Genomic DNA, 13,897 nt, shown 5'->3' with positions numbered 1-13,897 from the left:
TCATCGTTCCCATCGTGCTCGTTCATCGTCGTCGATGAGAAGAAAGATACCGGGGTTTGCTGCCGCTCCGCTGTGGCGTTGAACGTCGTCCCATTTCTGAATTTCCTGTTGCTGGAGTCTGGAAGTTGGCTCCATGACTTGGAGTCTTTCTCTTTGATATCAGGACTACCGTGTGAGAAGGGAAGAGAAGGACTGTCGACTGCTGTGCCTGCTGCGGAAGAAGTGGAAGCTGTCGATGACAGATGGATCGCTCCTGATGATTTGGATCGCAGTCTGCGGCGGTTGCGTTGATGACTGCGTTGCTGGTGTGAGGGTGATCCTGCTGCTGATGACGATGGAGAGGTCGATGATGGCTGGGCGTTGGACAGCGAGTGGGTTCGAATACTGCGAGTCAAAGATCTGACTGTTCGGACGAATGGTCCGCAAAGTGGCTTGAGAGCTGGTACACAGGCGCAGAGCTATTTGAGAAGATGTCTTGTTAGTCCTGGAACATAATCGAAGGTAAAATCGACCGAGTATCAGAGAGAGCTCGCGAACAGATTATAAAACACGAGAAGCATTCGTGGTGAGGTGGGATAAGTATCGCGCATAGGGACGTGGGTAAGTTCCGACTCTTGCTCAATCACTGTATCCCTGGTGATAGTAACGGGCGCAGTTTGGATGCGAGAGATAGGATGACTACAAAGCATTGGCACATAGTCCAACATGGGGCAATGCTGATGCTGGTGCTGACGATGACTACAAGGAGAATGACAGGAAGAAAAACATATTCCACTCACCACAGCTAGATCGATTTCAATCGCGGCGCATATCCAGAGCGGGTACGAGTACCACGTCTCATCATACGTATCAACCAAGGCTTTCCAGATGAAGTAAGTTCGGATCACACCCGCGATAGTGACGATGACCCCAACGCAAAGCAGCACCGTGACTCCGATGCGTTGCTTGAGCGGCATGTTGAGCCTCATGATAATCGGGACAGGCAAGACGGTGACCAGCAGATCGGATATGCAATTAATGATGCCGGCTACAAGGACGACTGTGCCTTCGTCGAGACATTTACTGCCGTAGAGTTTGGATAGGTCCCAGTAACTGTCTACGGGGCTAAAGGAGGAAAAAAGACACACGCTATCAGCAGGAGCTCTTTTGCAATGGCACAGAAGTAGGCACAAGACTCACCTGCAGAGGAAAATCACTAATAATTCAAAAGTGATACAGACGGCGATTTGCCACGCCATACTAGCCCGTAGAAGCCAGCGGAAGTTTGCATGTCCAGTGTCTCGGACCAAGCGAAAGTAGAAGCATATCAAAGAGATCCTAGTGAAGGTGGCAGCTAGAGTGAAGATGAGTTTCGCAAGGAAAGCGACCAGGTTGGCGCCAGTATACTCCGAGATAGGGACATCCCACATGTGTCGATTCCAGCCGTACTGGACATTGGCAAGGATCACTATTGCGCCAAGTCCAAGAGAGAAGAACTATGTTGGATTATGAGCGATGTTTGGGTTTGATTCTCGAGCAAGAGGAAAACATACGAGTGCTATACCAATAAAGATATCGTCTAGTCCCAGCCATTTGTGACAGCTTAGCCGAGAGTAGTAACGTAAGGCGACTGCCAGAATCATCAACACCATAAAGACGGCATTGGTAATCACCAGAGCTTCACCCTGAGTGTGTGGGTGAGCATAGTCCGGCTTCGGCCAGCTGAGTAGAACATCGGCGGGAGGGAGTCTCATGATCCTGATACAGTCTTCGAGTCGACTTGTTGTGTAGCTTTAGACCCAGCCTATACCATAAGCGAACCAGTATTTCTTGCCCAAGCAACAAGACACAAGGTAGTTCTTTTCATTGATCAGCAATGAGCGCAAGCCTCTTTTTTTTTAGACTATTGGCAGTACAGCAAATGTCTGACGCCACCGTCTTTCGTAATATCTTTTGATCGAGTGTACTGGAGTTGAATCGAAAAGAAAATGTGATCGGGATCTCTACCTGAACTTATCCAAGGGTTCAGCCATTGCTTGCACCTATTCATGTGTCCCGTCAGCTCCGGCAAGCCTCCCCTCCCAAGGTACTGTACAGGACTAGAGAAGCATCAACGACATAAGCGAAACCGGGTGATGGACCTGTCGCGTATGAACTAATGCGGCCAATTGACGATCCCAAAACCACATAACGGGAATACCCGCATGATGCAGTAGAGGCGGCAAGAAAGGCCTGCCACGACGCCACGTATGGACCTACAGTACAACTCGGTCAATGTTTAGTCCAGTCCCCCGAGCTTTACGGACGAGAAGCAGTGTTGAGTTTATAGGCTATGGATTATGGTTGCAGCAGCTTGCAGTATCGTTAGTACACGGCGGGCGCACATAGACGCAAGGGAACTGAAAAAGCAAAGTGGCTCCACGAAGCGCCTAACAGGGAGTAGGCCTGTAGACTCCAATGTGTCGACAGCAGCGCCGTTGTCTAGCTTTAGAATAGCATGCAGATGTTCGTTCCTCGCGTTGATACGCACTGAACAGAAACAGAACAACTCGTCGGATATCCTGAAAGACTTGCTGAGTTATGTTTCTTACTCTCTTTGCTCAAGACAGCGGATGTGACATGTGAATGTCACACAGTATATCGAAGCTGATAGACAGCCGAATTGTGGACGGGTAGGCGGTATCACTAGCACTCTCGCGAACCGACAAAAATTCCCTAGCCTGCATGTGCTGCTTGCGCTTGCTGGTCTAGCAATGCAAGTGCTCGGAGGGCCTTCCTGCACAAAGTACAGGTACAGTACCTGTCCAAAGTCAAGGTGCAACTAGTATGCCTGTCATCAAGCGGGTCAACGCTCATACGATACAGTGTGTGTAGACGTCCGAGATCGACATCAATGCATCTCGACATTTCGATAGTGGCCGAATGCGGCGTGTCTGCGCTCTTCCTTGACCTCGAAACAGCAGGTTGTACAGAGACCTCGCAGGAACACGGATGCGGTGTTGAAGGTGATGGTCGACGATAGGATATGAATTTCGGGACTTGTGTACGATGCAGTATGCGCGGTCTATCAAGTACGGACACTAAATCCGTATATATTGCTTTGTAGATCTCGGTTCATCAAACAAAGCTGCGATCAGATTGCCGATCGTAGCTGTTTGACAGATCAAACGCTTTCCGTGCCCTAAAGTCAATGGGCTTTCGAGGTACTGCATAGTGGACAATTGTACGTACTCGGACAGAAACAAAGTCCAGCCAATTGCTTCGAGTCGATCGATAACAGGATTATGGTGTTACTCTTTGGTATTCGACTAGGTCTTCGTGATGCATTGAGGAATGTCCGATGGTGCGCGTGACGAACTGACTCCGCTGGTCCAGAGAGTCAGTCAATCTAACGCACGACTAACAGGTGAATTAAACTTGACCTGGCTGCAAGCCACACACGGCAGAGGCGCTCCTGCGTTCAGTTAACACCTCCCATGCTGCATAAACAGAACAGTCCTGCGCGGACAGCGCCACTGCGTGGAGCCTTTCTTCTGCACCCCTTCCAAAGCGGGCTACATACCTTGCTTTTCGAGACGTGTGTCTCATCGTGTAACAGGAATGAATGCATAAGTATCTGACATTGTGGTATGCTGACTGTCTCCAGAGGGGAGAAGGTGTTTGTAATGTACTTGTGAGAGAGAAAATCTTTGGGATTCATGTCTACTTTTTGCTAGTCTTTTTGCCTTCCTATTTGATGGCGGATGAATTCAATATATACAAAGTGCCCCTTTTCGTCTTTCTGGTCTCTGCAAACAAGAAGAGGGGGCAATATCGGGGTGAGACAAGAAAAAAAAAGGCAATGTACCCCGTCAGCTCTTGCGCGGGCTCATGGCCTCTTGCCTTCCCCCCTTTGATCTATTCTATTGGTGGTATGTTTGTTTCCTAAAAGCATTCGTCGTCACGGCGTGCACCGATCGCGATGCTTAATAGATGGAGCACTGGCCGTCGGCTCTTCTAAAGGCATCGGCGAAGAAGCTCTGCATGGCAGAGTAATGAAAGAGGATGCCACCCAGCACGGCGAAATGCCAGATGTTGTGGCTTCCGCCAACGTAGTCGAACCATCCTGGACAGAATCTCTCGGGAATTTTGGCGGCGTACATGAATGCACCGATGATGTACACGAGAAGACTCTTGGTGATGGGGGCGTAGAAGTAGAGGGCCCACCAGGCGCCTCTTGTATAAATAAGTTGGGCAACAGGGAACGAGCCGGTCGCTGCCAGTGTGACATAAAAGGCGACGCGAATCCAGGCGTAGTCGTTGCGGTTGAAGGTTGGGTGCCATGGCAAGATGACACCACCGATTCCGAAAGCTGCGGTGGTGAGCATGTAGATCCACCTGCTGACCGGTTCACAGTAAAAAGCAGTGTATTCGGTGGTGATGATGCTCGAGGCAACGAGAAACGAGATTCCCGTGTAGTCGACACAGGCGAATCGCTCCATGAGCGTCTGATTGCAGATGCTGTTCATCGTGTGCCACATGGTACTGCAGACGAGGCACTTGGCGGCAGCAAAGAAGAAAACTGCGGCGACGAAGATGTCGGATTTGGTGCTGTTGCTGAAATGCTCGGACATGGGGTAGAAATAGAAGGCGATGCTGATGATGATCAAGAGCCCGATGCCGTGGGACCAGATGTTGACGAATTCGTTTGACATGGTAGCCACGGAACGCAAACATTCGATCTTGGTCTCGGAGAAGCGGTAGCCACTCAGAATGTGGGGGTTGATTCTCCAGGGGTCGGGTAGTTCTTGGTAAGTGATGAGGCCTTGCTCTTTGGCGCGCTGGACAGCATGATCAATGGTTTCTTTCAGGTTCAATTTCGCTTGGCGGGCCTTGTCGTAGCCTTCATCGAAGAGCTCGACGGCGTGTGTCGAGGCTTCGTGCATCTTCCTCCGACCACTATCCAAAATGTCGGATGCGACGGCAGTGAAGCCTGCATCTCGCATGGCGTATGCGCGAGTCTCGAAGTCGGCGAGGATGCCCTCCATGAGACGAACGCCTTCTCTAACCTTTGCCTCTAGGGTTTCCTTGCGCGCCAGAGCGCCTTTGTACTGGCCCTCGAGAGTTTCCACCATGATCTTGGCCTTCCTCTTGCCAGCGTCGATGACTTCGTCCGAGACATGAGTGCACGAATGGTGAACGGTGTGCAGGGTGTTGTAGGCCCTGTCGATTCCCGTGTCGAGTTTAAGATGACCGTAAGACTCGAGAAAGTCGAGACGACGACCTAGTTCGGTGATGAATTTGTCAACGAGAATCTGGATGTCGTCGGTGGTTTCTGCCGACCATGATCGGTGTTCGTAGGACGAGTGGCGACGTCGTCGATCTCTCAGTTGCACATCACGGTCGGCGAGAGAGGAGGATGTTGCGGTAGCCATCGTTGGCTCCTCGTGAGACTCGGTGTGGGTGGTCGTTAGGGTGGCCGTAGCCATTGCTGGAGAAATTGTGCCGGTCAATCGGTATTCTGGGTGAATACAGAACAGTTGCGCCCACACTGGGTGTTGTCGTCAAAGAGTCGTTGTGTGATATTGGTGAGGGGCAGGAATTCGGAAATGACGATCACAGCGAAATCGGCACGGGCAGAGATAAAATATGAGTGACGATTACAAACACGACTGCGTGCGGGCTGTGGCTAGAACGTGGGCGGATTGAAGAATAAAACTGGCACGAAAAAAGGAAGGACGCGAATTGAAGTAGCTGACAGACACGAAAATGGGCAGAAATGAGCAAGATTATGTATGTATGGGTGAAATGGGAACAAGCAGAAGAGGGGAATTTTGAAGAGTGGCAGAGTAGATGATGATGATAAGGCAGTGATCACTACTAGGAGCCTGTCGAGCCTGTGAACCTTACGGTCACTCTATTTCTCGTACCGAAGTGTAATTCGGACAGCACGGGAAGATTGGTTTAAGGTACTAGTCGAGGACACGGGACGCAGGACCCCACGTTCAGGCGATAGAGCGCCGTGGTTGGTTGAAGATCTGCTGTTTAGTTGGTGTTTAGCTGCTGTCTGGCCACTGCGACTCGCTGTAAGTCATCTGTGGTTGGGGGGAATTTGATTGCCAAGCCAATTTAGACAAGAAGCACAAGGCCCCGCCCAGTCGAGAGATGGATATCGAGGTTCACGTTGTTGGGCGAGCGGCAAATAGTCCTCCGTACGGCAGCGGCCTGCACGTTGTGGCCGGGGGGAAGCAGACATGACGTACGGCACGCACTTGGTGGCTTAGTATATGCGAACACGGGGGTCTGAAGAGCCGTTCCCATGCTGATTGGCGATGGACGGTTTAGTTGTAGTGGTAGAGCGGCGAGCCGGAAATTCGGAAAGTGAAGTTGGGCACAAGTACTGATTTGCACCGTCCGTATTCTCGGACAAGTTTCGTCAATAGCAGCAGTGCCGCAGGACTGAACGACTGGTCCGAGTCCGAACATGCAGTGGACAATCCAGTATATCCGGCGTGTGGATCAAGTGTTGTTCCGAGTTCTTACGATCGCAGTTGCTCGTGCTGCACGAGGAAGTCGCTGATCTTGGCAGGGTCTTTTCTATTGTTGTATTGTGTATCAGGAAGTCGTGCGCAACTGCTTGAAACACAGTTATTGTACATCTTTGCATGTGAAAGACAAGATATACGTGATTAAGCTACCTGGACTACCTTACTGTACTCAAATATAAGCAATCATCAGTATCGCATCGCCATCGACTGGAGCATCTCAAGAGCGACAAGAACAGTATATCTCCGTCCAACCAACATGGACGCCAACCAATTCATCACCGACCCATCGCTACAGGCAGTCCTCGAAGCAGCCGAAGCAGCGCGCGCGCAGTCGATGCAGATGCTGGACTGGCTGGACCGCAACAGATGCGACAACCCCTCGACCGAAGCCCGTCTCGAACTGTCCGCACAACAAAAGCTACTCAACACCCGCATCGCAAAGCTGCGCGGACTGAACCGCAGCGCCATCTTCGACACGCGCGCCACGAAACAACAGACGGCCGAGGCCAAGCAGGAAATCGATACTCTGCATCTGCAGCTGCAGAATCTTTACTATGAGCAGCGCCACCTCCGGGGAGAGATAGTGGGCTGCGAGGGCTACGATCACAAATACCAGTCTCTGCCATTGATTCCCGTCGAAGTGTTCCTGGCCGCCAATCCTGATTATCAAAACGCAGACGAGCACAATCTCATGATAGCCCGCATAAACCACGAGCACGCGGAACGACAAGCATTGGAAGAGCAGCGCCAGCAATTGCTCAAGAAAAAACAGAGCCTGATAGCAGAGAACAACAAGAAAAAGGACGAATTGGCTGCTCTGGACAAGGAAGTGGAGAAGTTTCTCAATGGCGGTGCTGCGGTGCAGAAGAGATTCGAACAGCACGATGTCAAGGCTGCTGCTGCTGCTGCTGCTGCTGCTGTCGCTGCATAGAATGGCACAAGTCACCCAGAACGAGAATCACGAGTCTCCATACCGTCTACCACATACCCTACAGCCCAGCAAGTCGCTACATCAAGTCCATCTCTGTCCCGACTGAGAGTATCTCCACAATCTCAGCCCAGTCCCAACAGAAGAGTCTCATGGCTTCCTCTCTGCATCGAAAGTTCTTCATCCTCCAAGCCGACAGAGTCTCCACCACCATCATCGGTATTATCATCACCAGTACTTTCAGCACCAGCAGCAGCAGTAGCAGCAAAGACAAAAGACAAGCCCCGCCAACGCAGCACTCGATGCCACCGATGCGGAGACCCAGCCCACCGCTCGCGCACTTGCCCTCTGTGGAGGGTATCCTACTGAGCCTACCTTACTACTGAGCCGACCAGACCTATCTGTATCCTTCGCTACATTATTTGTAGCAGCTGTGTTGGTGGCTTGCGTAGTCACTGTGGTCGCAGTAGCTGCAGTACAGCTATGATGATCACAGTAGGCACAATAGTCACAATAGCTGCAGTAGCAGGGGCACATTCCTTGCCAAGCTAGTAGAACTCGCGAGTTTGTGCCCTTGCCAAGACTTGAATGAAGAAAGAAAGGAAGGAAAGAAGGGGATTATTGACTCCAGAGGTGGAACATTTATACATCAGGCACACGCAATATTGGCAAGGGTGGTGCGAGGACCACAATCGATTACCCACCTTACCCTACCCCACCTTACCTTAGGTATCTCGAGTATCAGTCAGTCGATCAGCAAGAATGGAAGGCACACGTGAGGAGCCATGCTTTCAGTCAAGGGACGCAGAATAAGGAAAAAGAGTAGAAGAGGCTTTCGTAGATGTTACATGAATAGATAGATACGGTAGGCAAGTCTCTCTTTGCCAATACAATACGATACCGTACCTCGCCTTTTCTTTCGCTCGATCAAAAGTTAAAGGAGACAGTATATACGTAGGTAGGTAGATAAGCAAGTGAAGGTAAAAAGACCGCCCCTCGCCCCGCTCGATGCTGCCAAAGGAGAACGCCAATTTTCGTCCGAACAGTTTCGGTAAGTCAGTAAATCAATCAATCAATCAATCAATCAGTCAGGGGTTCAGTCAATCAGCCGGCCAGCTCATTTCCGTCCGTCGTCTGTTTCCTCTCTGATGTGCTTGGTCCTTTTGTTGGTTCATCAGAAGGTCTTTCAAGGGGGAATGATTCCCGGAAAATGAGCAATAACGCCTCTCCAAAACGCCTTGTGAATGCTTCGCATGTGCTCCGTGTATGGTACAATAAAAACAAAGACAATGGAAAAAAATCAAGCGAGTTGGCCCGCGAGACCGATAAACAGAGCCTGAGCGGCCAGTTGCAGCGTCCAGACGCCCACCTTCTTCAATCGGCGCACACGCTGCGAATCGTCGACGATATCCCGTGCAAAGGCCTCGTAAGTCTAGATCCAAATGTCAGTTGTTGATGATCCAAGATCGGCTCCTGCGGCTGCGGCGCATGCGCCCAGCTCGAAAAGATATATGCGTACCTCTTTGGACATGTCGTCAAGCAAGCCGCTGTCGAAGATGGTCCAACTTCCGTCGAACTCGCTGACGCGCTTGACTACTCGGCAATTCACCGGAATGAAGGCTCGTTTCGAGTTGATGTATGCCACTATGGGCCGGATGAGCGCATTGTTCACATACGACAGATCTTTCGTAAAGATGGGGACTGCGGCCCTGACGTCGTTGAGATGGACGCGGAGATCCATGACAACAAATCTGTTATCGTTGTCATTCGGATCGCCGGTGCTCTCGGCATGTTGTTCGGCATGGTGGTCGCTCATGTCATGCTGGTGGGTGGTGTGTAGGTAGCCTTGCTTCATGGTAGCCTCCATGCGGTCGTAGAAGTCGGACATGACCTTGGCGATGCTACCATCTTGGTCTGCGGGAAACATGATGTCGGCGACAATGTCGACATTGCCCTCGTGAATCCACGAAAAGGGACCCTCGACGCCTCTATTCAGGTGATCAATGTTCAAAGCGTCGATGCGTAATCTGCTGTGCTTTTTCCATTGTGAAGGATCGCCGTTAGTCGCATCTATGCTGAGGCCGGTCTGGTTGTGTGTCTGTCTGGGGTGAATGGTGAACAGGGAGTCATCAAAGGAACCAGAGATCATGTTGGCAGACATGAGATCGTAGAAGAGCCATTGCTTCCGCAGTCTGGGCAGGTCGCAAGAGTACAGCGATACGGAAAAGGGACGGAAGTTGTTTGGCTGATAGACAGTAATCAACACGTCCTCGACCTTGAACGAGTCGATCTCAAAGTCTCCGGGACTATGTTCGTGACGGTAAGAGCGGGGATCGATGGATGGATCTCCGGGCAGGACAGAGGTACGATCCACGACGCCACGGATGCCCTTGATCTCAACATCACGCAGTAGACCCTTTCCGTTCCACCACTTGGCAAAGGAAAGTGTCACGTTGACCGTGTTGAAGGTGAGGTCAAAATGGGTATAGTTTGTGTCCTCCTCTTCGGCCTTTTCCTTGTCCTTGCGCTCTTGCAGTGCATCTGCAGCAGACTGGCCTCCCTTGGTTGCTGCGGCGGCTGCGGCGGCGGCTGCGCTTATCGACGAGCCCTTCTTGACGTTGGCCTGACCCTGGCCGGGGCGGCGCGAGACGAAGACGTTCCTGAAGGTGATGACTCCGTCCTTCCATTTGGGCACGACGGCGGACTCGAAGACGATCTTGACGCCAGTGGACTTTGTGAGATAGTTGCCGATCCAGCCGGCAAGCGTCTCTTGAGCAAAGATACTGTTGATGGCCAGGACGGCGATGGACACAAACGTCGTGGTGCCCAGGATGATCCACAGGAGATGCGCGGCGACGATCCACGAGACGAAGGCGCCAATCTCATCGGTATTGAAGGGACGCACGCTCCTGATGGAAAACCACTTGAAGCGCACACCCAGCCTCTGCCAGAATCCCGAGGCGGCAGCCAGCAGCTCTTCCTTGGTCGGCCTGTGCAGGTGGGGCAGACGGTCTAGCAGATTGTGAGAGTGATGTCCGTGATCGTGCGTGGGTGTGGTCTGTTCCATCGCAGGTTGTCTCGTCTCTTTCTGGCTGGACGCGGCTGTTTGGTGCCTTACCGCGTCCGAGGGGCCAGGACGCTGGCGTTGGTGAGTGTCATCACTCTTGAAGCGCCGATTGCAGGTGGTACAGAGAGCGGGGTCGTCTTGCTGGCGGGGCTTGGGAGTCCATGATGATGAAGAAGAGAAGCGCGACTGATGTGACGTAAGTGTCCGTAATCGTGAGTGTAGGAGTGACCGTTGTCGGGCTGGGGTGATGGCTGGAGCGAGCTGCCCGGACGGCCGACAGTGTTGGAGGAGGGCAGCAAGAGAGCGACTCGATGAGTTATCGCGACCAGCCGGTGAGGGTGTGTGTGGAGGGGCCGCTGCCCATGATCTCAGACCGAACCGTGTCGCTGTCGATGCAGAAGTGGAAAATGCGCGAGAGGAAGGAGCAAGAGAGGCACATGTCCGCGCAAGCGTGTGACTGCTCGAGGCAGAGGAACGCAGAAGCGGCAGGAACGACGACGACGATGACGACGACGATAAGAAAGATGACAATGGTGAAGCTGAGGCCCAGATAGCAGAGCGGACTACATGTTGACTCATCATCTGCTTGGTGCTGTCCAGCTCAACATTGTATCTGAAGAACTGAAGAAATACAGAAATACAGAAACAGATCTGGTGGCAGAATCAAGAATTCAAGAATCACGAAACACGCAGAGAATCCATGATGGCCGATTTGCACATGAAAGTCCCGTTCAGGCAGGCGCATGGGCCTCTTCTTGTTGCCAAGCCGTGAGGCTGTCCTTCCTCTTTTCTCTATCTTTTATCTCCCTCCGACTCTCCGCAAAGGTCGAAAGAATTATCGGGTCGAAAGAAAGTCTAACGCCAAGACTTCTCGGCTTTTTGCCTGAACGAGCTCGACATTTCTTTATTTGCTACTTTACCCTTGAGGATCTGACATTGACACATACTGTACCACACTCTGCACTCACGTTCACTACCTGACCACACACTGGACTATATCACCCACACGCTGTATCATCTTTAGTGTCTCTCGTCCGAGTCACAAGAACACACCGCAATCATGCCTGCTCCCACCGCTCTCTTGCGCCGCCCCGAGGAACTCGCAATCGAGGAGGCCGTCCACGATGCCCCTCAGTGTATGTTCGATGACCTGAATCTCCCAGAGAAAACAACCTGACCAGTCTCGCAGCCGCTGTTGACGAGGACAGTTTCATGATTTCCACCAACACCACTGCCCCTTCCCAAGACGCACCAGCCGTGCAACAGCCTCAAGACACCGACATGCAAATCGACTCGGCCGAGCGACCTCTTTTCAACCCCGAGAACACCATTGCCCAGGTCCACCGCAGCGAGACGCGCAAAGTCTCCGTCCCTCCTCACCGCATGACCCCTCTCAAGAATGCCTGGGCCAAAATCTATCCTCCTCTCGTCGAGCACCTGAAGCTGCAGGTCAGGATGAACGTCAAGTCAAAAGCCATCGAGTTGCGCACTTCAAAATACACCACCGACACCGGCGCCCTGCAGAAAGGTGCCGACTTCATCCAGGCCTTCTGCTTGGGCTTCGACGTCGACGATGCCATCGCCCTGCTGAGATTGGACGACTTATACATTGAGACTTTCGAGATCAAGGATGTCAAGACGCTGCAGGGAGAGCACCAGGGCCGAGCCATCGGTCGTATCGCTGGCAAAGACGGAAAGACGAAGTTCGCCATCGAGAACGCTTCGAGGACGAGAGTGGTGCTTGCGGATTCCAAGATCCACATCCTGGGTGGCTTCAAGAACATCCACATCGCGAGAGAAGCCATTGTCAGTCTGATTCTGGGTTCGCCTCCGGGCAAGGTCTACGGAAACCTCAGGACTGTGGCCTCCAGGATGAAGGAGAGATTTTAGGCTTGGGGGTTTTTCTTTTTCTCTTATTGCGTGGAACAAGTCAAGAACAAGGGTGATGATATCCCACATATGAGACAAGCAACGGCGTTGGTCGGACATTCGAAAAGCAGAGGGGGGATCGGTGCATCTGGGGCGGCGTTATCTGCGATGAAAGGCAAACCACCTGACATGAGGCGGTTGTATTTACGACCCGTTTCGAACCAAGAATGAAATTCACATACTCAGTACATCGCTTACAGCGCTTTTTTCGAGCATGTCACAGTCTCAAGCAGACATATCAAAACCGCCGCGACACACAGACATGACGATTGATCCACGTCTACACCAGCGATCCGCGCAACGGCCGAAATTGCCCATTCCAGCTATTTTCAGCCCAGCTAAACTCGGACCTGCCCTCTACTTGTTGGATCGCCAGCACTCGACCCTTCATCAACCCTCGTCTCGACTCCTCTTGCTCCATCAGGATCGTCTTTGCCGCCGCTGCCACCGCTACCACCACCACCAACCCCGCCCCCATCAGCTCTGACGAACCTCCACTTCCAGCCCCCTACAGGACCAACATCACCCGGCTCGACTCCACATCTGGGACACTTGACATCAGCGACAATGATATTCCTGAATCGACTCCTCGCATGCCTGATGTCACAATGGTGGTGAGTCAGGTGATGGCCTCTGTCGTGGGCCTGCGCCTTGTGGTTGTGTGCGTGTTCTTGACTTTTTGACTTTTTACTTGTGGAGCAAGAGGTGGTGGTTCTGGACGAGGAAGAAGAGTGTTGATGATGATATGTCGCCCATATCCTTCTCGTGGTCAACCACGGACATTCGTAGTAGAATGTGTACGAAAGCATGTGTTTACGACAGGGATACGCCGTCGCTTCGTAGATGCACATTGCTGAGATGCCTGGTCTACAGTCAGACAGCACACTGGAATAGAACAATTTTTTACTAAAGGAGAGACCTGACCGACAAGTCGGTATATGTATACACCAAACCGCATCCTACTCCGTCTGCTTACACGTCAATGCAACTGCCAACTTTTTCTTCGTGTACGAGAACACGGCGAGCCAACAATCACACAAGCGAGCCAAAAGGGAACGCGGGCGTTTGCACTTCAGGCCGCACTGCATGCGAACATTGTCTAGACACGAATGACATGCATGGGGTATCACACATGTCGCATCCTCACCTGGGAAAACGTGTGCCACAAACCTCGGTCGACTGGGACGCCGCTCGACGATACATGAGTGGCTTATGGTCATAGAGTGCACGCGCGTTACCATGATACTTGTACTTGTGCCATATGAATTTATTCGTCAGATAGATGCGAGGTAGAGAAAGCGCGCGCGCGACGACGCACAGTAGCAAGGGTGGACAAGGAGCCACATATACAGTACTTGTACATGGACGAACACACCCACTCACAAGCGACAGGACGGCGGGAGGGGGCTGTGCAGCAAATGCAGCCAGCCTGCTGCGAACTGCACGAGCTGCCTGCCTGCGCACCCG

The 13,897-nt window shown here is 52.1% G+C and overlaps 4 protein-coding genes across 5 annotated transcripts; 2 read left to right on the top strand and 2 right to left on the bottom strand.

Moving 5' to 3' along the window:
- Nucleotides 1-3,944: 3,944 nt before the first annotated feature.
- AAFC00_003835 (uncharacterized protein) lies at nucleotides 3,945-5,447 on the bottom strand (the record flags this gene model as incomplete). Its single annotated transcript, XM_069343366.1, has 1 exon — nucleotides 3,945-5,447. The coding sequence occupies one exon, from the start codon at nucleotides 5,445-5,447 to the stop codon at nucleotides 3,945-3,947; it is 1,503 nt and encodes a 500-aa protein (XP_069201195.1).
- A 1,315-nt stretch (nucleotides 5,448-6,762) lies between these two features.
- AAFC00_003834 (uncharacterized protein) lies at nucleotides 6,763-7,437 on the top strand (the record flags this gene model as incomplete). Its single annotated transcript, XM_069343365.1, has 1 exon — nucleotides 6,763-7,437. The coding sequence occupies one exon, from the start codon at nucleotides 6,763-6,765 to the stop codon at nucleotides 7,435-7,437; it is 675 nt and encodes a 224-aa protein (XP_069201194.1).
- Nucleotides 7,438-8,734: 1,297 nt separating this feature from the next.
- On the bottom strand, nucleotides 8,735-11,080 carry AAFC00_003833 (uncharacterized protein; the record flags this gene model as incomplete). Of its 2 annotated transcripts, none has more annotated exons than XM_069343363.1 (2): nucleotides 8,735-8,866; nucleotides 8,954-11,080. In XM_069343363.1, the coding sequence occupies 2 exons, from the start codon at nucleotides 11,078-11,080 to the stop codon at nucleotides 8,735-8,737; spliced, it is 2,259 nt and encodes a 752-aa protein (XP_069201192.1). The 2 variants fall into 2 exon arrangements, with proteins under 2 accessions (XP_069201192.1, XP_069201193.1); XM_069343364.1 differs by having other exon boundaries at nucleotides 8,954-10,501.
- A 481-nt stretch (nucleotides 11,081-11,561) lies between these two features.
- Nucleotides 11,562-12,391, top strand: AAFC00_003832 (uncharacterized protein; the record flags this gene model as incomplete). Its single annotated transcript, XM_069343362.1, has 2 exons — nucleotides 11,562-11,637; nucleotides 11,691-12,391. 2 exons carry the CDS (start codon nucleotides 11,562-11,564, stop codon nucleotides 12,389-12,391), a joined length of 777 nt encoding a protein of 258 aa, XP_069201191.1.
- Between the last annotated feature and the right edge of the window lie 1,506 nt (nucleotides 12,392-13,897).

This window comes from Neodothiora populina (genome assembly GCF_041146345.1).
Source record: "Neodothiora populina strain CPC 39397 chromosome Unknown canker_contig_16, whole genome shotgun sequence".
NCBI classification, from domain to species: Eukaryota; Fungi; Ascomycota; class Dothideomycetes; order Dothideales; family Dothioraceae; genus Neodothiora; species Neodothiora populina.
Note: the sequence above shows the minus strand (reverse complement) of the source record. Positions and strands in the feature narration are given on the sequence as shown.